General features: G+C 37.2%; 1 protein-coding gene across 1 annotated transcript in view; it reads right to left on the bottom strand.

Moving 5' to 3' along the window:
• The window catches only part of ZNF804B (zinc finger protein 804B), a 518,489-nt gene extending 508,421 nt beyond the window's left edge, over window positions 1–10,068 (bottom strand). Inside the window, exon 1 of the mRNA XM_061166376.1 lies at window positions 9,961–10,068. Coding sequence (XP_061022359.1) covers window positions 9,961–10,068 — 108 coding nt within the window. The remainder of the gene's footprint in view (window positions 1–9,960) is intronic.
• Between the last annotated feature and the right edge of the window lie 15,017 nt (window positions 10,069–25,085).

Here is a 25,085-nt window from a genome sequence, read left to right as displayed (position 1 = left end):
CTCTACTGAAAAATCACCAACTGTCTCTGAATAGTTGAAAGGATATAACACTGAAGACAGGGTAGATCTATCCTCTTGTTTCCAAGGGGCACACTGAGGAAGAATACTGAGTAAACAGAGGCAGAGACATTGGGGGAGGGCAGAAGGAGACACAGTCTCACTAGAGGATCAGTCACTTTGGTAAGCAGAGAGGCACCCTACCACTGGAAATGTTTGCCCATGTTAAGAGTAGCTGTATTCATTTCCTATGGCTATTCTGACAAATAACCACAAACTTACTGGCTTAAAAGATAACACCTTCATTATCTTATAGTCTATTAAGTCAGAAGTCTTACTAGGCTAAAATCAAGGTGTTAGCAGGGCTATGATTTTTTCTGGAGACTCTACAGGAGAATCTATTTACTTGCCTTTTCTTGCTTCAAGAAGTCATATGCATTCCTTGACTCGTGGCCTCTTCCTCTATCTTCAACATAACATCTCATAACATCTCAAAGCTCTCAAATGCATCTCAGCAGCATAACATCTCAAAGCTCTCTCTCTGACTCTGACACTTCTGCCTCCCTCTTATAAAGGTCCTTGTGATTCTACTGAGTTCACCTGCATAATCCAGGAAAATTTTCTCAACATCCTTAATTTAGTCACATCTGTACAGTCTTTTTTGCTATGTTAAGTTAAAGCCAAAGGTTTTAAGGATTATAATGTGGGGATCTTTGAGAAGTCATTATTCTATCATAATGATATCTTAAAATGTATATAGTGGGAGGCTAACCCAGATTGTTAAAATTCCTTCCAATTTTTATATCCTCTAAATAAGACAAGTAAGTCAAATATTTGTTAACAACTGTAAAAAAAGAAAAAAAACAAAAACTGACCATACAAAAGGTCTGATTCTCTCCACTCCAGAGAGTATTACTATCTTTCTGTATGTCTAGTTGAAATGGCTGGATATTTTAATTAAAACTCATTATTTAGAAAAAAGTCCAAGATTCTTTTGAGGATAGTGACCACATCCTGACTTATCCAAGACAAAAAAAAAGTATCAGTACTAGCAAAACCTTATTGGAAACTGTGTGATTGATAAGTTTAAACCATTGGAGAGGGCAGGCAATTATGCAACAACCACTTGGCAGCTGCTCCAGGATGATGCTTTCTCAAAGGCTACAGTGGCCAGTGACAAGGAAATGATTGTCTCTTTTTCAAAAGAAAGAAAATGAGAACAAGATAGAGAGAAATGGTGTGAAGACAACTATCTTTCCTTCTTACTACACACTTCTAAATGGGAAGGGAACGGTCAAGTTCCTAACGTAATTCATTTCACAGAGGCTATTAAATATGTGCCAATGAAAAATATGGCTCAACTAACTCAGGTATGAATTTCATCCATTTATATATAGCCATTCTTCAGCCTCTTGTGGCCTTTAACAAAAGATGTTCTGGAACAGTTACATGGAATAAAGTACTTTGCAATTTGGAATAATAGGAAGTATTATATTATACTTGAGGCAATTGACCAAAGCATCTTGGTAGAATTTGAAGTGAGAAGCATCACCATGAAAAGAGTGACCACAAAATCCAGTAGAACAGTTTGCATTCTAACAGATTCTAACTAACTTGGGGAAAAACAATTCTCTAAGAAAGTATTTTCTTCTTGGAGCTACCAGAAAGACCAAAGGGAATATATATAACAATTAAATTTCTGTTGAAATTCTTTTGTTTCCTATTGAAACCAATAATAAACCAGAAGCTATGCCCAGCTCTGAGAATATAAAGAAAATGACAAACATGACTTCAAGGATCTCACAACTCATGGAGAAATGGAGACAAATAAACACAGTGATTATGAGCAATGATGTGACTGTAGCCTGAAACAGAAGCACCGATCCATGAGATAAGGGACTTCATGTAGATTCACATGAGAACACAACTCTTTCCATTTGAAAGAATAATTTAAACATATCCCAAGAAATGAGAGCAAAAAAAAAGAGGATTTGTAACAAACAGAATAGCATGTGCAAAGACAAAAAGGTCCATAAACACATGTCACAGTAAAGAATTTTGAGGAGTTCAGTATGACTGGACCATAGGATTAGGCAGAAGAAGAGAGTTAAAGCTGAAGATGTCCAAAGGGGCTAGATCATGAAAACTCTTAGATACCACCCAAGGACTATGAACATGTTCAGATAATGTGAATGTAAGTAATATGGTCACCTCTTGTCTCTTCATATTCAGATGAAGCAAATCAACAAGAAGGGTCAGATTTCAATGGAGCCTCCTACATTCTCTCCATCATTCAATAAGGGGCTCAATAGTTACTTTCTCTTTACAAATGGTACTTATATCATTCACAAAAAGGAAATGCCTATCACCTTTGCTTGCCAGGGAACATGTTACAGAATAAAATTGTTCATAGCAAAATGGGGATCTGAAAAGGATATCATATGTAGGGAGAAACTGACAGTATTTTTCTGCTATTGAGGAGATAACATGAGACAAATGAACTTCTGCGTAACTGTGGGAAAGGCTTCCCAAATAGCTCAGTGGTAAAAAATCTGCCTGCCAATGCAGGAGATGCAGAAGACTTGGGTTCGATCCCTGGGTCAGGAATATCCTCTGGAGAAAGGAATGGCAACCCACTCCAGTATTCCTTGGAGAAAGCAATGGCAACCCACTCCAGTTCTCTTGCCTGCAAAATCCCATGAACGGAGGAGCCTGGTAGGCTGCAGTCCACGGGGTCACTAAGAGTCGGACACGACTGAGCAACTTCACTTTCACTTTTCACTTTCATGCATTGGAGAAGGAAATGGCAACCCACTCCAGTGTTCTTGCCTGGAGAATCCCAGGGACAGGGGAGCCTGGTGGGCTGCCGTCTCTGGGGTCGCACAGAGTCGGACACGACTGAAGCGACTTAGCAGCAGCAGCAGCAGCCAGTATTCCTTCCTGGAGAATCTCTTGGACAGAGGAGCCTGGCAGGCTATAGCCCATGGGGTCACAAAGAGTCAGACACAACTGAGTAACTGACACAGCATGGCACATAATTGTGGGGAAAGGGCAGGGGAATAGCAATGGTATGTGGATTCTGAAAGAAGATATGGGGGAAGCTCTAAATATTCAGCTAGACATGAAAATTATTAATATGTGTGATTGATGAACAGAGAAGGAACATGCATGCTCAGGTTGGGGAGCAGACAGAATGGGATGGTTCTTAAAATTTGCAGAGACCTATGCCTCTGAAGTTAGAAGTATATGCCAACATTTAGTCATGAACCAAAAAAGAGGTTGAAGAAACTAGTAACCATGCTAATGAAAGGAATAAGGATCAATGGCGAGAAGAATAACAGGGAGGTAAAAGACTGTTAAGGAAAAAAAGCTAATTGGCAGTACTCCTTTCAAAATAAACTATATTCTGCTTCTTACACCCACATAAAAGTGAAATCAAACTTGCCAAAAGGAGTTTGCCAATTGTCAAAGCAAAAAATTGGCAGCTCTAATTAAACTTGCTACAAATGAATAAAATGAATACTCTCCATGAATCACATTCAAAGCTGTCTAGTCTAAAATCCTGAGTAGCATCCTGATAGTTGGATAGTCTATATTTTATTATTTATTTATATCCTGACTTGCTTTCACAACAGACTTAAGTCATCTAAAAGAAACTTTACATGTTAAAACAATAAATGTAAAAGAATGAGAGTTACAGAAAATAAACTAAAAATAAAAGCTAGACCAGGAATAGGAGGTAAGTAGGAGTGAGAATCTCATGCTGCTTTGAAGGTCAGCATCAATCCCCATCACTCTGGGAAGCCAGAGATTGGTCTCTAGGTTTCCTAACAGTCCAAGAAGAAAGGGAATATAGATCATGATACAGCTGTCTCTACCTCTTAAGGAAAATTACATTATCAGTTTTTTAGAAGGTAATGTTTAAATTTTAGGTATCAAATTTAAATGAAAGAAGTGTTCACATTTAATTCAATGTATGCTATTAGGGATCCATCTCAGGAAAAGTAAGATCATTAGTGATTACTTTTAAAAGTCCTTTCCATTTTAAATAGTATATAATATTCCCTTGTGTTCTTGTGTTCAATAAGCTAACAATGTCTTAGTTACAAATGAGAACGCTGTCTACCTATTATGCAATTCACCTTGCCACAGTTTCTTTTCATATCCAATAAGCATTTCCAATGCAAGAAAGACTCTGGAACTTGGTGATTGATATATTCCTATTATCATCAGAACTTTGCATTTTATGAGAGCATATCAAGTATTTAATATCTCTCTCTAGACCTTATCCACTAAGTAAGCCTGATCTATCTACAAGACTGCTGCTTGTCATTTTATAAGAATTACCTGGAAAACTCTGTTAAAACCAGAAGATATTTTCAAGAAAAGTAGCATTTTTATCTCAATTTTGATTCAAGCTATTTTCTACACAATATGTATGTGTATCCTAAAGAATTATTCTAGCATTGCGTAGTTTAACAAACCAAATTCATACTGAAACGCACTTCATAAAGTTATTCAAAATACATATTACTCTTCTCAATCTTTGCTCTCAGTACAGCTTTAATCCTATTGACATCTCAAGCCCTATTAATACTTAACACATGAAAACTATGTCTCTAAGTGAAATCTTACACAACAAAGATATCACAGTTATGACTAAGTTGTTTTTTTTTTAACAAAAGTACAAATGATTAAGTTCTATGTTAAATAACATCCCCATTTAGCCACATGATGAAAATATGTTTTATTCTGTTTCCAAAATATGGGAAATAAACCTAAAATAGAGTTTATATTAATTGTTCATCTAAAAGAAACAAATCAAGAAATTGACCCATTAAATTATAACTGTGAAATAAATTCAGCATGAGCTAATAAAGCCACAAGTTATAGCACTCAAATACTCATTGGGTTCTTCTTATCGTGGAAACTTCCTGAAGTTACAGAAATATAAATTAAGTCCTAGAAAGTGGAGAGTTATTCTGGAAAGCACAAATGCCAACTACAAGTTTCTATAATCATTTAGTTGGGGAAGAGAAGAAATGGGTTGAAAAGGCTATGAGAGGAAAGGAGATTGCTTAATACAATATTTGACACAGCAAAGAAAACATGCTGTGTAAGAACTGTAACTGCGTCTTCCTTAAGGAAAACATCTGAAAGTTTCAATATGAAAGGCAGTATATGTATTCATGAATTCAAGAAGAGGCAGGTGACTTCTCTATTAGAGAACATATCTTCATAATTATTCTTGGCACATGAAAAGTGCAACAATTTGAGAACATTTTTCGATATGTTTAACCACGTACTTATTAAACATAATGGAAATACATACAATTATTATAGTCGTTAAAAAAAAGAGCAAGGTCGTAATTGCACTCATTCCCTCATAACGGGTTCTCTGAATACATGCATGCTCAAGGTAATTAATCTATACTAGAACTTCATTCATTTACATATATGCATTGATAATTTTTAAAAGAGAACTTTATAGAAATTTTTAGTCCATTTAAAATGCTCATTCGTTTATATATCACCTCTTTCAATTAGGTTAATGCAGTCAGTCATACAACTTAGAATAAGATCACTAAACAAAACAAGGTAAGAATTAAATTAAACAATATCATCATCCAAGGATCCTGATCTTGGGATGAAAATCCCAAGAATTTTCTTCACATCAAATGTTTCAGGGGAAGACAACAGATATTCCCAGAAACAGATATTCCTGGGTGTCTATAGAGTTCCCAGGAATAAGTACTTCTGAAGAAGTATCATTTTATCTAAGCTTCCAAAGAATGGTAATAAGCTGACCATGTACCGCAGATAAAACTATGATTATTGTTAACATTTAATCACTAGATAAACTGAATGACAGTCTTACTATTGTTCACACACAGATGAAATAAACTGTAATAAACCATACACAATTCTTAAATGTGATATCATATTTTACATTACTTAAGATAGCTAAGAATATATTCAAATATTTTTGACACTACATAGAGGATATTACTTGTTTATTTGAATTCAAACATGGTGGTAGAAGAATTTTTAAGTTCCTGAGTTGTAAGAAAGTTGAACTTTTAACAGCTCTGACAGTAAAGGTTATAACATAATATATAGGTAGCTTCTTGTACTTGAGCACTGGTAACAAGTGTGTATCTATACGCATGTGTGCTAAGCTGCTTCGGTCATGTCCGACTCTGTGGGACCCTATGGACTGTAGCCCTCCAGGCTCCTCTGTCCATAGGGATTCTCCAGGCAAGAATACTGGAGTGGGTTGCCATGCCCTCCTCCAGGGGATCATACTGACACACGGATAAAACTGTGTCTCTTATGTCTCCTACATTGGCAGGCAGGTTCTTTACAACTAGCGCCAACTGTGAAGCCCATGTAACTATATATTTATGCATAAATATATGCAGGCATGTGCGGGCATGTGTATGTGTGTGTGTGTGTGTGTGTGTGCATCTGTGATTTTTAAAGTCATCATTCAATCTTATTATATATTTGGAATATGGTGGGAGATAAATATACTAAAATGTGGGAGTTAGAATATTTTCTAAAGTTGGAGACTTTTACCAATACGCACTATGTGATGCTCTGTCATTTTTTTCTCTAATCTATTCCTCTATTTAAAGTAACATAAACTCTCTCAAATCAATTATTCACATCTTAATTAGGATAAAAAGCAAGAAGCTATTTCTTCATGCCAAGTCACCAAAAAGAACAGAGATGCAACAGATAAGACATTTTCATGTTTTCACTTTGATGATAGGAACTGAATTTCACTCTAGGATTTTTAGTTTACTGATCTGTGAAAAGTGTTTAGGAGTAAAATGCTTTATTTATTTCTCAAGTATCCCATTAAGTATTTATTACAAGAGTTCCATGTAATGATTCAATGTTTTCTAAATGAAATCCTTTGAAATAAAAATGTATATAAATATAAGCATCCCCTTTTTACTGTCAGTTTAATATATCACGTGTTCAGATTCTACAGACATGTCATTTTAACATGACAAATTATACAACTACTTTAAATTTACAACTGAAGAATTATATCTATAAGACATTGAAATGTTAAATTCATACTACCTAGGCAAATTTATATCAGAACTATCAAAGAAAGAAACTCTTATTACATCAAAAAGGAATTGTGGCTATTCTCCATTCTAAACAAAGTTACAAAATAATCTTACTCAATGATTCTGTTATGTGCTAGTTTCAAACAGCTCTACTAAAACAGAAAAACATGGATTAAAATAGGAAAGACAGATTAAGAAAATAAGAACCAATATTTAAATTATTGTAGAACTAAGTGAAAACGAGTTAAATACCCCAATCCATAGTCCCAGATAAACTGAGTTTTAGTGAGTAGAAACAACTAAATTATTGACACAGAGGTCAATTTGAGACCATTCTGGGCATTAAATTTGAAAAACATACCTTCAGAGCAGCTATGTTTTAATAAAAAATAAATGATTGTATACCATAGAGAGTCTGCTGATGATAAATACTTATAAATACTCAATACGTATGCTGATGAAAAAAATCAATAAACTTCTGCTAACCGGAAAGTAACTGAAAGTAAAAAAAAAAAGATGTGTAACCTGTTTTCACCTTTATGCTTCACAACTCATCAATGAAGAAGGCATATATAAACTCATCTGGACCAGGAAACTGTTACTTAAGTTCTTAAGAGTCTAGGGTCCAGAAGATAGTGACCTATTTCAATTTAAGGAGAAAGACTAAATGTTACGCAAGGTGAAGGAAATTCTGACTTGTCTCAACAACCTGCCAGTGACAGAGAATGAATAAACACCAGTTTTCATGTATGCTCATCTCATGTGAGAAACTTTTCAAACCTTGAAATAATCATTCAAATCCCATAGTAAAATGCAAAAGAAGACAAAATACATCAGGTTTAGGAAATAAACAGACTAATTCAGATATTTTTTAATGATGCAAATGTAATTTAAGTATAGTCAAACGTGTAAACTGTAAACATTGGAGAGAACAGTCCAGTGAGTCAAAATATGACACCTAGGTAAAAGTAAACAAGTCAGTATTTTCGTGAAAACCAGATCAATAATAAATAATAATAGCATCACGTAGGTGTGAGCTCTGGTCAGCAGGAGAGCCATGTGGATTATGGGCTATTTTCTTACATCCACATTCATATGTCTGGTCCCTATGGGGTCATTCAGGCTCAGGAAATGAATGAGCAAAGTGGGATGGGGGTGTGGGGAGAGGAAGGACTCTTTTTGACCATATAACAGAAATTTTCTTTGCAAGCCCTTCAGATTTTGGAAGATTAACACTTCCATATTCTAACCAACTTAAATAGAACTAAACAATATAAGAACTATGAAGTAATTCTCCCTTTATTCCTTGAGTGATTAAGGGACATACACCTAACGCACCATCCAGTTCAGATTTCTACAGTCAGAGTTTGGGAAGACAGCCACAGAGCTTATCAAAGGATGGAAAAAAAATAATACCTGTGAGGCAGATGGTACATTCTAGGTTTTCTAGATGAAATGAACTTAAAGAAAAGTTTGAAGGATTTAAGTCTGCTCTATGGAAGATTCTGACACCATGGGTTGTTAAATAATAAGGTGGTTTGCTGAGACTGCAGAAACTCTAGTCCTGAGAATCTTTAAAAACAGGAAGGATTCAGACCAACTGCTCAGAAACACTGAATATGGGCTTTATTCAACTAAAGCTCTCCAAGACCCTTTTAACTCTATGAATTTAACTGTAAATGCCAGTATGAACAGTATATTCCATCTTACACTTTTGACTCAGTGCTAAATAGTTGCAGGGGGATTGCAATGACCTACTTTTTACAGTGCATGAAAGAAAATAGTTTGTCACAATCAGGAGTCCTAGTGGTATCTCTGGTACCTGCATTTTCTGATTTCAGATTTCTCATGCAAATCACACACTGTCTTTAATCACAGGTTTTTATAATATATTGCAGTTTTGAATAATTCATGCTAATGAAGAATTAAAAACCAATGGAAAGTACCAAAAAATAAAAATAAAAATCAGACAACTTCAATTTTCCCTCTTTATATTATACATGAAGGTACTGGTTTTTCACATTAAACTGGAAAAAAAATGTTCTTCAAGTTTAATTTTTTTTTTTTTTTGTTCTTCAAGTTTAGACCCTTAGTCACTTACTAATAATTCAACACTTTAAAAAGTAAATCATGACTTTTTTGAAAAACATTTGAATCCTTAAAAAATTCATCTATAGTATGTACTAAGAATGAACTAAAATATATACTGAAGCCATAAATTCTAATCAAAATCATTTAACAAAAAATACTAAAACAAATAGTAAACTAAATTGAATAGTTTACTAAATTAAGTAGCAGTCACTCAAATTTGCATATCAATCCATCTATACATAGTACAAAAAAACTAATTATTGCCACAAAGAACTCTTTGGCTTTTCTTAAAGTACCTGCATAGTGAAACATTGTATTGCAACCATACGGACATCCAACACTTTTCCTTTGGCTAGAACTCTGATGCAAAAACCTTCAAAGAGTTTATTTTCTTATAAAGTAAGTGCAGCATGGTTAAACTAATCCCAACTGATGATTTCACAAAGCATGGCTATAAAGTGCCACTCAAACTTTCTATACTGCCCAAATCAGCATATTCATAACTTGACACAACACTCAAGAGCTGCTTTCACAAGCCCGCACTTTACTAAATTCGGTAAATAGTTGCATCCTAAGCGCTACAGATACTAATGACTGTGTTGAAATTACACATGTGAACCCACAACCCTCATGAGCAAGTCTCTCAACAAACTGCATAAACAGACACAATATACTGATGAGCAAGGTAGATACCCATCTCCCCTTCATTGTGCCAGGACAGCATTTCTATTTATATTAACTCCGATGGTGGTACGTGTGTGTGTGCGCGCGCGTGTGTGCAGGTTACCGGAGAGGGAGATCCATTCTTGCAGAGGGGCCCTCTGAAGACTCCTTTAATGCCCCGGTAGTGACCATTGCTGAGATGTCTCGAACTGATGACCAGGTAACAAGCCATGTGGGTTGCGGGCGGGAGGTGCAGAGTCTCAACTCCTCACCAGGCGACCAGCCTCGGAAATGCGGGCTGGTTTCTCAGCAGCAATAGTGATTGCCACCTCCCGAGACGAAGCGGCCAGCAGTAAGCAGGGGACGCTGCGGCCGCGCGTCCCGGCTCCTTGCCCCGCGCGGGGCTCCTGCTGTCAGCAGCAGCTGCTCTGACGGCGGCGGAGGCGGCAGCGGCAGCCACAGAGCACTTAGGGGACCCGGCGAGCCAGTCCACATGCTGCTCTGGCCAGGTGGCTGCTCAACCGCCGATCGACGCTGTATATTGTTTAAGGACAACTTCCTGGGTCCGCTAGGGGATCAGCAACTCCTCCTCCCTTTCCCTCCCGCCCCCGCCTTCGCACTCCGTGCGCGCTCAGGGGATGCTCAGGCGCGGGTCCCCACGGTCTGGCCCGGGCGTCCGCGGCGGGGCTGTGTCTGCGGCGCCGCGAATCAGCGGCAGCGGCAGCCTTCGCGGGGAGAGTGGCGGGGAGTCCTCGGAGCGCCAGATCGCTGCCCCCGCTGCAGTGGCGGGAAGGGGGTGGGGAGGGACGGGCGGGCTGGGGGGAGAACTGGGAGTTGGGGACGCGGAGACTTGTGAGTGGGGACTGTCAACGCGACGGCTAGGCGCCAACAGGGGGACGAGGGGCTCGCCAGGGGCTCGGCGTGGCGGCGACAGCTGCGGCGGCGTCAGGAGGCTCTCCCGGTGCAGGAGGCGCCGCTCCAGCATCCCGCCATCAGCCGCCCTGAACCCCTGTCCCTCTCCGCCCTGTGTCTCTGGGCCAACTTTGTGCTGTGTCGGGGGCGGGGTCCTGCGGGGTTGGGGGGCGGTGCACGGTGGAGCAGTTGCGCGGGAGGAGAGCATTTTCTTTACTCTTTCCCCGCCTGCTCGCCTTCAGCATTTCTTCCGCGCTCCGGCTGACGGCTGCGCTGGCCAAAGCAACAGCTCCCCACCCGGCTGTAGGGATGTGCTATGACGCCCCAAATAGGGCAAACAGATTAGAGGCGCTATAGTAGGTAATGGATGGAGGAGGAAGTAAGTTTTAGACAGAAAACTTACATAAGGAATAGAAACGAAACACACATACGTGTGTCTCTTCCCATCTATTTATCTGTCTTCAGAGTTATAAACATGCACTTACAAGTCTTTCTTGTCTCCTTAAAGAGGCAGATATTTTTGCTCTTTATAGGACGTTTGTTTCCTCACAAGCTTGAACAATCACCCTTAAAAAGTGGTTTTTTTTGTTGTTGTTGTTTTGTTTTTTTAATGGACGTTGTATCATTTAGGGCGAATAAAGTCACCAGGCAGGAAGCCGCACTGAGAATTAAAGACTCGTGCAGAAATGAGCTCTGGAAGGAGAAGGAGGCTCTTGCAGAGTCAGCTATCAGTACGCCCTCTCCCCCACCCGCTAGCTGATCTTCCGGAGTTAGGTGATCTCTCTTATCCTTTTCAGATCTGTGTTGGGAGAAAAGGAAAGGTCATCCGTTTTCCCTCTTTTGCCTTAGCACAGAATTAATCGCAAGATAAAGGCTAATGTACCCAGGCGTCTCCCCAGTTTTCTCCTCTTCTAACATAATCCCCATCTGCATCCTGGATAACACTGAAGACCTCTCACAAATGACAGAAACCGGCAAAAAAGCAAGCAGGAAATTAAAATTCTCCTGGTAACTCATAAAACTCTTAAAAATAGTCCCATGAATATAACCTCTGTAACTGCCCAATAAAGGCTTGATTTTTGTTTACATTATTGCAATATCCTTAATGTTTTATTAAGAAACACACAGATGTATTTCTCATTTTAAAGGTTTCATATAATATCTTTCAAGCATTTTAAAAGTGTTTACATACTAGAAAGTGACTTAGTATATAACGTGAAAATACCAATTTCTTTCAAACTTCTAGTTGAAAATTACTGATAATAAGGTATTGCAATGTAAATCTTGCAGGTTAATTACTTTGTAACTATCTTGTTGGGAAGAACTTTTGAAATTAAAAAAAAATTACAGAAACAATAGATACAATATAAACACTTTTCCTTTTCTACTAAGATGTGTTTACTTAATAATGTTGTATTTATTTGACTTAGAGTTGCAAAATGTTTCCAAAGCTGAAAGTGAGTAATGCTGCTCATATATATACTTTCAGATATATTCTATGCAAAGAAAATGTGTTCATAAGGAGTGAAATTTCAAAATCAGGTGAAATCTTTGCCAGAAAAAAAGGGGGGATTTTAAAAGGATATCGTGTGGCTCAGTCTATAATTACAATCTCACTCTTCATAAACGTAAGTAGCAAACAGCATTTAGTACCTAACTGTATGCATTCTTGAATGGAATAGAAAAATGAATGATGTCACATGCTATGAATAACAATTCCAAGGATGTTTTACCTTCTTCATTAAGTAAATATGATTCCTAATAATGCTTGATTATTTTTAAGAATTAGGCATGCTTTTCTAAAATGAAAGGATTGACGTAAGTAATGAAAATGTATATAATTCAAATATACCATCCTATTATTATTTCTTTTTTATTCAAAGTTTCCATTAGCTATCCTGACAGTCTTGTTCATTTACTTATTATGTGCATTTGAGTTTTCCCATAGGAAACAAAGTAATCTAATCCCTTTTTATAGTAATGTTTCAAAGACTGGAGTCATTTTTATAATTCTTTTAAAAATTCTAATTTCTTAAAAATTATTTACTTTTGAGATCCTTCTTTGTTAGAAATGAATGATACCAATTCTGTTAATTTGCCATGTTTTTTTAAATCATTTAGGGTGGGCTTTCCTGGTATCTCAGAGGTAGAGAATCCACCTGCAATGCAGGTCTGCAGGTTCAATCCCTGAGTCAGGAAGATCCCCTGGAGGAGGAAATGGCAATACACTCCAGTATATTCACCTAGGAAATCTCACAGACAGAGGAACCTGGAGGGCTACAGGCCATTGGGGTCACAAGAGTCAGACACAACTCAGACTAAACCATCACCATGGTTGTTCTTGGCTTTCTAATATTTTGCCACCCATCTTAAAATATTTAGGCCAAAAAAAAAAAAAAAAAAAAACCTGACACAATTGTTATTCTCAGCCAATTTTAATAATAGTCTTTAAAACAAACAAAAGAATAATTCCCTTTTCCTTGACAGATTGTGACTGATGTCTATTAGTGTGATGTCATCATATGCAACAATTCTCCATCACTCCTGGCCTCTACTTTAAATGTGTTTTGCCCAATCTAAACAACAGAAATGTGTGCTTTTGTTTGCAGAGTTGCTATAAATACGAAGTTGACCAGTTGCATTGACTTGTCAAAGAAGATTCCTTCCAACTTCAGTAATTAAAAATTTTCAGAAAAGGTGAAAGAAAAGGAAAACACTTTAAGGCTATATTAAATGAATTTTAGATACAAGTCAAATCCTATTACAAGTGTGAAAAGCAAACATCTTGCACAGTTTTACAAGGCCCTTTTATTAAAAGCAATATCTGATATGATGAATTCTCATTCTAAGGAAAGGGATATGAATGGCAAAATAGATTTCCACCTATAACCAAATGATATTTCACATGATTCCAGGTTCATGGCTGTGTCATAGATGACTGATATCATGAGAAACCCACTCTTTATCAACATATCCCAAATTGATCCCCTTATCTCCATATCCACAGCCCCCACCTTAGCCCAAACCACCATTACTTTTTGCTTGAATCATTGCATTATCTTTTTAGCTAATCTCCTGTTTTCAATGTTGCCTCCGTATTCTTTGTATCTCATGGCCAGAGTGATATTTTAAAAACATAGAGCATATCTTATTCCATCCCTATTAAATAATCTGTTGGTTTCATATCATCAGGTTTATAGAAAAATTGAGCAGAAAGTATAGAGGGCCCATATTGTTTCTCCCCCTTCCCCACACAGTTTTCCCTTTATCAATGTCTTGCTTTTGTGTGGTACATTTGTTACAATTGATGAGTCAGTATTAATACATATTATTAACTAAAGGTCATAGTTTACATTAGGGTTCATTCTTGGAGTTGTATATTCTACGAGTTTTGAAAGAATATATAATGACATGTATCTATCATTATAGTTGCATGCAGAATAGTTTTACTGCTCTAAAAATCATCTATGTTCTACCTATTCATCTCTCCTCCAATGCCTCTGAATCCCTATCAAACAGTAATCTTTTTACTGTGTCTTTTTTATGTCATTTGAAGAATGTCATATATTTGGAATTATATAGTATAATAGTTTTTCAGATTGGCTTCTTTCATTTAGCAATATGCATTTTAAACTTCCTTCATGACTGTCAATGGCTTGATACCACATTCATTTTTATTGCTGGAAGAGTTTTATAGTATTCCATTACATGGAATTGTGCCCCCCATAACCCACCCCCTAATGCTGAAGTCCTAACTCCTTTTTGAACGTGACCTTAATTGGAAATAATTTTTTTGAAGATGACAAAGTTAAGATGAGGTCATTAGGGTGAGCCTTAATCCAGTATGGTTTGTTTTCCTTTAGTTTCTAAGTTGCGTCTGACTCTGTGATCCCATGGACTTCAGCAAGTCAGGCTCCCCTGTTCTTCACTATCTCACGGAGTTTGCTAAAATTCATGTCCATTAACTCTATGATGCTATCTAACCATCTCATCCTCTACTATCCCTTTTCATTTGCCCTCATTCTTTTCCAGCATCAGAATCTTTTCCAATGAGTCAGCTCTTCACATCAGGTGGCCCAAGTATTGGAGCTTCGGTTTCAGCATCAGGCCTTCCAATGAATATTCAGGGTTCATTACCTTTAGGATTGACTGATTTGATCTCCTTGCAGTCCAAAGAACTTTTAACAGTCTTCAACAGCACCACAATTTGAAAGCATCAAATCTTCTGCACTCAGCCTTCTTTATGGTCCAACTCTCATAGCCATACATGACTACTGGAAAAACCATAGCGTTGATTAGATGGACCTTTGTCAGCAAAGTGATGTCTTTGCTTTTTAATATACTCTCTAGGTTTGTTATAGATTTTCTTCCAAGGAGCACGTGTCTTTTAATTTCATGGCTGTAGTCACCATCTGTAGTGATTTTGGAGTCCAAGAAAGTAAAATATGTCATTGTTTCCACTTTTTCCCCTTCTATTTGCCATGAAGTGATGGGACAGGATGCCATGATCTTAGTTTTTTGAATGTTGAGTTTCAGGCCAGCTTTTTCACTCTCCTCTTTCACCTTCATCAAGAAGCACTTTAGTTCGTCTTCAGTTTCTGCCATTAGAGTGGTGTCATCTGCATATCTGAGGTATTGATATTTTTCCCAGCAATCTTGATTCCAACTTGTGATTTATCCAACCTGGCATTTTGCATGATGTCTCTGCAGATAAGTTAAATAAACAGGGTGACAATAAAAGCCTTCCCAATTTTGAACCAGTCAGTTGTTCCATCTCCAGTTCTAACTGTTGCTTCTTGAGCCACATAAAGGTTTCTTAGGAGACAGGAAAGGTGGTCTGGTACTCCTGTCTCTTTAGGAATTTTCCACAATTTGTTGTGATCCACACAGTCAAAAGCTTTAGTGTAGTCAGTGAAGCAGAAGTAGACGTTTTTTCTGCAATTCTGTTGCTTTCTTTATGATCCAATGGATGTTGGCAAGTTGATCTCTGGTTCTCCTATCTAAGAATTTCCCACAATTTGTTGTGACGCACACAGTCAAAGGCTTTAGTGTAGTCAGTGAAGCAGAAGTAGATGTTTTTCAGGAATGCTCTTGCTTTCTTTATGATCCAACAGATGTTGGCAATTTGGTCTCTGGTTTCTCTGCCTTTTCTAAACCCAACTTGTTTGTACATCTGGAAGTTTTCAGTTCACATACTGCTGAAGCCTCACTTGAAGAATTTTGAGCATAACCATGCTAGCATGTGACATTAGTGCAATTATACGCTACTTTAAACATTCTTTGGCATTGCCTTTCTTTGGGATTGGAATTGAAAACTGACCTTTTCCAGTCCTGTGGCCACTGCTGAGTTTTTCAAATTTGTTGACATGCGGCAAATTTAAAGTTAAAGTGAAGCACTTTAACAGGATCACTTTTAAGATTTTAAACTGCTCAGCTGGAATTCTATCACCTCCAGGAGCTTTGCTCATAATAATGGTTCCTAAGGCCCACTTTACTTCACACTTCAGGATACCCAAATCTAGGTGAGTGACCACACCATCCTGGTTATCTGGATCATCTTAATGATGCCCTTTCTGTATATTAGTTCTGTGTATTCTTGTCACCTCTTCTTAACCTTTTCTGCTTCTGTTAGGTTCTTACCATTTAATGCTCTTTATCATGCCCATTCTTACATTAAATGTTCCTTTGATATCTCCAATTTTCTTGAAGAGATTTCTAGCCTTTCCCATTCTCTTGTTTTTCTCTATTTCTTTGCATTCTTCATTGAAGAAGGCCTTCTTACCTCTCCTTGCTCTTTTCTGGAACTCTGCATTCTGTTAGGTGTATCTTTCCCTTTCTCCATTGCCCTTCACTTCTCTTATTTCCTCAGCTGTTTGTAAAGCCTCCTTAGACAACCACTTTGCCTTCTTGCATTTCTTTTTCTTTGGGATGATTTTGGTCACCATCTCCTATACAGTGTTACAAGCCTCCATCCATAGTTCTTCATACAATTTGTCTACCAGATCTAATCTCTTGAGTCTATTTGTCACCTCCACTATATAATTATAAAGGATTTTATTTAGGTCATATCTGAATGGCCTAGTGGTTTTCCCTACTTTCTTCAATTTAAGCCTGAATTTTGAAATAAGGAGTTCATGATCTGAGCCACAGTCAGCTCCAGGTCTTGTTTTTGCTGACTATACAGAGCTTCTCCATCTTCAGCTGTAAAGAACATAATCAATCTAATTTCAGTATTGATCATCTGGTGATGCCCATGTGTAGAGTCATCTCTTAGGTTGTTGGTAAGAGGTATTTGTTATGGCCAGCATATTCTCTTGATAAACACTTCATTAGCCTTTGCTCTGCTTCATTTTGTACTCCAAGATCCAACTTACCTGTTATTCAGGGTATCTCTTGAGTTCCTACTTTTGCATTCCAATCCCCTATAATGAAAAAGTCATCTATTTTTGGTGTCATTTCTAGAAGGTCTTATAGGTTTTCATAGAACTGGTCAACTTCACTTTCTTTGGCATCAGTGGTAGGAGCATAGACTCAGATTCCTTTAATGTTGAACAGTTTGCCATGGAAATGAATGGAGATCATTCTGTCATTTTTCAGACTGTACCCAAGAACTGTATTTCCAACTCTATTGTTGACTATGACTACTATTCCATTTCTTCTAAGGGATTCTTGTCCATAGTAGTAGATATAATGGCCATCTGAATTAAATTTGCCCATTCCCATCCATTTTAGTTCACAGATTCCTAAGATGTTTAGCTCTGTGGGATCCACTGTGGGCTTCACTCAACAGAAATGAATTAGGCTGCCCCCTTCCATGGCGGGAACAGAACTGGCAGCACGGAAGTCTAGCATCCTGCTGCCCCAACAATGCTAACCTGGGCCACCACAGAGCCAGGGGGAAAAAAGAAAGAATTTCTTAACTTTGTCAGATGTACATGTATGCGAGACCACAGATACCTTTGATTCTTTCATTAAAATTAATCATTCTGATTATATGACTAAATACAAATTTACAGAGGTAAAGTCCCATTTATGCTTAAGGCATTCCAAGAAAGAGATACTGCCAGAAAGAAAAAAAGGGGGAGGTGGGGAGCAGGGAGGAAAGAAGAGAGGAAGAAAGGTGAGGAGAGAAGATGAGAAAGTCGTCTTTTTCTGCAGCAACTTAAAAACCCTTAACATAGTGAAATAGTGATATTTCCTCTCTGAAATGAACCTACAGGAATTTAAAACTGGGTTAAGAGAGATTAAGGGGCCCTTTCTCTATTAACACATAAGGTATAGCATTTTGACTACTATCTCCTAACAAATCAAATAACAAAGACTGTGCTGATGAATTAATCAAAGTCAAGAAAACAGGATAAGATTCCTTCAGACTTCAACATCTAATTTGGCAGGAAGGCAACAGTAAGTCATACAGCTAAATCTATACTGTGAACTATAAGAATACAGGGCAAAGGATATGAAACCAAACTGACTTCATGGAATTCGTTAAAATTATTTTCCAAGACAAGCATTCAAGTAAAGAATCAGTTCAGTCATTTGGATTAATTAAAACTACATCATAGAGAAATGATTGATATTGACTGATGTTGCTCCAAGTCATCAAGAGAAGGACAAAATAGCTCCACCATAATTCAGAGATACACAACCAATCAAACATGACCTATCCAAAACTCTCCAACTGCAGAGCACCATATTCATTCTACACTCTTTCCTCTCCTCAAGGATGAGTCTCTGAAGTATACAGGAGGTGGAAGAAAAACTTTAGATTACAGAATCATACACATACACACACACACACACACACGCAAGCAAAAAACAGGAGTCCTTGCTGCTTACCTAGCATTTTGTTCATTTCACAGTTTCCCAAAGCTATGCCACTAATCTGACAACACTGTAGAGAGAGAAGTGAGCCCTGCTGCCTGCAAAGGCCAAGAAAAACAGCTACTATCCTGTCTACCTGTGCTCAGAATCCCAGTAGGGTCTGGAAGGATGGATGGTAGTGCAATTCATTATAACTCTGACCCCCTTCTGCTTTTCCTAGAACATGGCCCTCTCATATTTAAAGGCAAGAACAATTCATTTAAACACAAGGAGCCTTTTCCAGACTTGATCATTCTTGATTTCCCAGGACCACATTTCTAAAATACAACCTGATTGTATGTACTCTTCAAATTTAAAATGAATCTTAGTTCAGTTCAGTTCAGTCACTCAGTCATGTCCAACTCTTTGCGACCCCATGGACTGCAGCACACCAGGCCTCCCTGTCCATCACCAACTTCTGGAGTTTACTCAAACTCTTGTCCATTGAGTCAGTGATGCCATCCAACCATCTCATCCTCTGTCGTTCCCTTCTCCTCCCGCCTTCAATCTTTCTCAGCATCAGGGTTTTTTTCCAATGACTCAGTTCTTCGCATCAGGTGGCCAAAGTATTGGAGTTTCAGCTTCAGCATCAGTCCTTCCAATGAATATTCAGGACTGATTTCCTTTAGCAGGGACTGGTTGGATCTCCTTGCCATCCAAGGGACTCTCAAGGGTCTTCTCCTACACCACAGTTCTGTTATAAAATTGCTTCTCATCACTTTAGAAATGATACAAGACATATAGATTCTTAAGCATACAGAACATTTCCCTTTTTTCTTCTTCTCAATCCCACTATGCATATTGAAAAAAGGAAACAATACCAGAATCTCAGTATCAGAATAAATTAAGGAAAGGGATTGAGGAAATATTTATGGAGTACCATCCATTTGCCAGTTACTTTATATTCATCATGCCATTTCATGTCTGTACCAATTGCTTTAAGGCAGGTAACATAACTGAAGCTCAGAAAATTTAAAGATTTTATCTAAGGTCACAGAGCTAAGTAAGTGATAGAGCAAGAATCCATGTGTGTCTGACTCAAAGCCTAGGCTCTTTACATCTATGCTGTCTTTTTATCCTGCATCATTCAGCCTTTGGATGATCAGAGAAGAATAAGCCGTGGGCTCCTACTTTCATCAGGCTGAAACCTCTGGAGGAAAATTAGCAAATGTGGATGTTTTTACTAAATTTGAAGCATGAGAACCAATCATAATTCTGCATTGGAGGCTAGGTTTTATAAAAATCTATATAGGACTTTGGGGAAACCAGGTGGTACTAGCGGTAAAGAACCCTCCTGCCGATGCAGGAGACATAAATAAGGGCTCAATCCCTGATCAAGAAGATCCCCTGGAGGAGGGCATGGCAACCCACTCCAGTATTCTTGTCTGGAGAATCCCATGAACAGAGGAGCCTAGCAGTCTACAGTCCATGGGGTTGCAAAAAGTTGGAGACAACTGAAGCAACTTAGGGTACACATACACACACATATTTAAAATATAATTTTATATATTTATCATTCATATCACATGACCCAGGGCTCTTATATCTTATGTTTTATGAAAGGCAAATAAAAGCAGTTATGCCATTAGCTATATAAAAAGTCCCATATGAGTTATAAAAGGAATCTGGTCTTCTTAAAAGTATTCCTGCTTTCAAACAAAAGGAAACAGAGAATGTAATCTAGCAACAGAATAATGATATACCAGAAGACTTCAGTTTTTACTATGTTTATTTTCATATTTTAAATTATTTACAGATGAATTGGTTTGTAATGTTTCCATTTGTGCTGTTAAATTGTGCTGAACTGATTATTTGCCTTGTGACTGTGCAGTTTCTAGAAAGGAGTGGGACTGTGAGCCTTTCTCCTAGAAAACTCATTCCTGGGGTAAACAACTCAAACTAGTACTGGCTAATAAGTTTATCTCATTAACATTTCACATAGCTTTTTTATGTCATAAAATTTTAATAAATCTAGGTTTTTTTTGTTGTTGTTGAAATGGTTATCCTATAAAATTTTCTTTTACTAGGGTAATTTTTCATCTCCCTCTACCTGTAAGACTGTTTCTTTACTTATCATTAATCACACTTCATGCAAATCAACTACACAGGCAAAATGCCAACACCAAAAGTGTTAATGAAAATTTAAACATTTTTTAATGAAATACTTTCATTATGAATTAAACTACATTAGTTATAAGACATAATATCTAATAAACTTCTAGATATAAATATAGTTTCATTCCCCCCTCAAAGAGCTTTATTTCTGAATTCCCTTCAATATTGAACATTGCATTTTAACCCTTGAACTGTGAAGGTGTTAGTTGCTCAGTGGTGTCAGACTCTTTGCGACCCCGCCAGGCTCCTCTGTTGGTGGGAAGCTCCAGGCAGGAATATTGGAGTGGGTTGTTATTCCCTTCTCCAGGAAAACTTCCCAACCCAGGGATTGAACCCAGGTCTCCTGCATAGCAGCAGATTGTGCACTACTGTCTGAGTCATTGCAGCTAATCTCCTTATAGATTTCTAGATTTCCATATTAAAGGAAATGCAGAATGTGAGAATAATGCAGTTATCATGGATGATGGGCATGCATGCGTGCATACTCAGTAGCTCATTTGTGTCCAAATCTTTGAGACCACATGGCCTATAGCCCGCCAGGCTCCTCTGCCCCTGGAATTGCCCTGGCAAGAATACTGGAATGGGTTGCCATGCCCTCTTCAGGGGATCCTCCCAGCCCAAGGATTGAACCGAACACACGTCTCCTGCAACTCCTGCAGGCTGGTTCTTTACCATTGAGCCACCAGGGAAGCCCTGAAGGGGCTTTTATGTCATAATTTTTTTAACTTAGCTTTTTTTCTGTTATGGTGATATTTCAAGGCAAAATCCCTGGAATATACATGTATATTTGAATTTAAAATAAAGGAGAACCCTTCATATACTACTATTTATTTTAATTTCATTTTAAGCAATAAATAACATATTTTTAGTTCTCAAAAATACCTGTTTTTCAAATAATAAAAAAAAAAATTAGCTCACGGATATAGAATACAGATCAGTGGTTGCCTGAGGTAGGGTGGTGGGAAGAGGTTCAAAATGTACAAATTTCCAGTTATAAAGTGAATAACTCATATGGATATAATGTACAACATGGTGACTCTAGTTAATAATACTGTGTTGCATATTTGAAAGTAACTAGGAGAATGGATTTTGAAAGTTTTCATCACAAGAAAAATAATGCTGTAACTATATGGGTGATGAATGCTAACTGGACTTATTGTTGTAATCATGTTTATCATCACTTGTACCTGAAACTACAACCCATATAAAAAATTGCAGATTTATTCCTACCATTTTTCTGAATTTCCACATTTCTGGGAAATTCATACAAGTATTTAATTTACCATTGGAAATTTCTATGTAGAAAATATTCTATGACAGCAACATAGCAATGAATAATTAGAATAATATATAAGGGTTAACCCTGAAAAAAAAATGCTAGAATTAATAATCTTACTTCAGCTGCAGCCTTAACAATCTCTCTTAAGACTTTTTAGGAAAATTGCCAACATGATTATAATGGTCATGTCTAAGAAAATGTAAGAGAATCTCTAGAAAGTGTTGACAGGCCTTTTCTATAAATATTAAAATTGATAATAAACATGTGAGTATAACTTTATTGAAAAGCAGCAAGGATAGACTCACTGCTTAGACTTTGGGAAATGCAACTTAACATCAAGGATTAAAACTTCTAAAACCAAGTGTATTACTTAGCCTGGAACAATAATTTTTAAAAGAGGCAAAATGCGTAATGGCTCAACCACAATAGAAGTTAATTTTTCAATTGAGTAATCTTTGAGGTAGACATTCCTGGTCTAGTAAAAGGGTCACTCCCTCCACATGGTGACTAAGGGACACAGCTTTCTTTTGTCCTTCAGACCTCTTTCTCTGATGCTTACAGGCAGCCTAGGGGAAAGAGAGCCCAGAGGAAGCACATCTGCTTGTAAAGATGTTAGCCCACAGATGGTGTGAAATAACACTCTTCTATCCATTGGTTAGAACCCAGTCACGTGGTCACATGCAACTGTACATGAAACTGGGAAATAAATTTCCTGGTACCTAAATAGCAGAGAACAGAAAATTGGATCGATGACTGACTACCAGTCTCTGCCACAACATACATACTCTATGACTCAGCAAATTCACCTATGAGAATCCTAAAGAAATAATTATATACATTTATAAAGATTATACACAATTAATTTTAAGACAATACTTACATATATTTATAAAGACTGTAATAAAGTATGTTTATTAACTGTTCATTTTAATAGTGAAAATAATCTCAAATGAAAATAATTAATAGAGCATCAAAATGATACACCATATATATACATATATAGTATATAGAATAATAATGCTATTATAAAGTAATTTAAAATAAAAAGTATACCATAACATTAACTGGAAAAATTTTTAAAAAATCAAGTCTAGAAAAGTATGATATGATTTTTGTTCTAATTAAAACTGTAAATAAATATAGATTTAATTACAGGTATAGATTCATGTACCTGTTACAGGTATATGTTTATGGAGACATAACTGCATGAGAAAAATAAGGATGTATGTGTCCCCAAATTGATTATTTTTGGGGGTATAATTTTAAATGATTAATTTTTCCATTTGTATTTTCTACAATTATTAAATATTTCTTCATTAACTAAAATGAAAAATAAAAAATAGTAAATTAAATATGCTAAAATACTGAAGAGATTTATTATATGTTAATATTAAGAACAGTATAGAGCTGTAAATATGTCATGATTACAAGTATCTATTTTTACAAATACATGTATACACAAACACATGTAAAAATATAAATTATAAAGGCATTTATATAAATACATATACAGAGTTTTATTTAAGTTTCTGGTATTATAAATAATTTTCCCCTATTTTTAAATGTTATGCTCTTTTAACCATATTTTGAAGGTTGGAGCATTTTTATGAGAAGATAAACATCACTTAAAATCTAATAGTAATTCACTCTGAAAGTCCTGGAAGGACTATAGAATTATTGTGAAAAACAGTATTATTTTTTCTTCTTTAAATTAAATTGGGAAATTTAGTCTGTCTTTTGTTGTGAAGGTTGAGAAAATTAGTCTGCTTAGACAGACTGTGTAATGGGCTGAGTGATGGCTTGCCAAAAGATAGGCCCTAAGGATCCTGAGATGAAACCATTTGGATTACTCAAGTGAGCCCTAAATTCAGTGACAAGAATCTTTGTAAGAGACAGATAAGGTCATGTGAAGAAAGAGGCAGAAATCAGTGATGCAGCCAGAAACCAAGGAACACCAAGGAACGCTTGGCCTCACCAGAGACTGGGAAGAGGCGAGGCCAGGAATCTCCTCTAGAACATGGGAGAGAGCTTGGCCTTGCTGACACCTTGATTTCAGACTTCTGACCTCGAAAACTGTGAGACAGTTTCTGTTGTTTTAAGCCACAGTCTGGGGTAAATTGGTAGAGCATCCATGGGAAATACATGCAGAGTGGTTATACAAAATGAAATAAATCACTCTGCATAATAAAATAGCAAGAATATAGAATATTTTTCTAACCACAGGAAAACATGTTTGGGGGTCCCTGAATGGGAGGAAGAGGAGCATGTGGGAAACCAATCTCTTGGGAGAGAATAATGCAGTACAAAATGCAAGCCAGACCAAGGCAGGGATGAACAAGCAGCTGTCAAACTAAACAACCTTGTTTTACTTTGACGTTATTATCTGCTGCTGTGATGTTCTGAGCTTAATCACTATCTTTTACCCCTTATTCTTCAGTAAATTTTTTTTTTTTTCTTAAGAGAACGGTGCTTCAGGGATTGCGTGACCATGGTGTGCACTTCATGTCTAGGGAGAGACAGGACAGGGAAGAGAAAGCAGTGAAGGAAGGGGAGAAATAGAGTAGGAATCCAGCCTTCAGCAGCAGCATGAGAATAGTCATGAGCAGTGAGCAGCAGAAACAAAAACCCGGAAATCTTCAGGGATTTGGAGGAGGCAGGGGACCATTCATATAGTACATAGGATGGGGCTCCAGTGAGTACATTTGGAGAAAAAAGGAAAACTGGACACAGAATGGCCACACACAGACAGATGGAGGTTTGGCTTATGCAAGAAGAAGTCAATTGCAGCCAGAATTAAGTTCCAAGTTTCTTTTAAAATTAGCGAACTAAGGCCACACTCTGACCTTTTTCTTCCTCCTCCTTCTTTTCCATGTTATAATATAGACTATTTTTTACTATGATGTATGGTAAGAACAGTCAAGTTAAATTAAATAGAGCCAATACCAATGACTTATTACCCAACTCGGGGGTTGTTGCCAACAACAAACTATCAAATAACAGAGATGGTGAGGACTCAACCTCAGAGGGGGAAAAAAAAAAGGAAGTCTTTAAAACACCAAAGAGCAGTTTTTGCCATACAT

Source organism: Dama dama, chromosome 18 (genome assembly GCF_033118175.1).
Source record: "Dama dama isolate Ldn47 chromosome 18, ASM3311817v1, whole genome shotgun sequence".
Lineage (NCBI taxonomy): Eukaryota > Metazoa > Chordata > Mammalia > Artiodactyla > Cervidae > Dama > Dama dama.
Note: the sequence above shows the minus strand (reverse complement) of the source record. Positions and strands in the feature narration are given on the sequence as shown.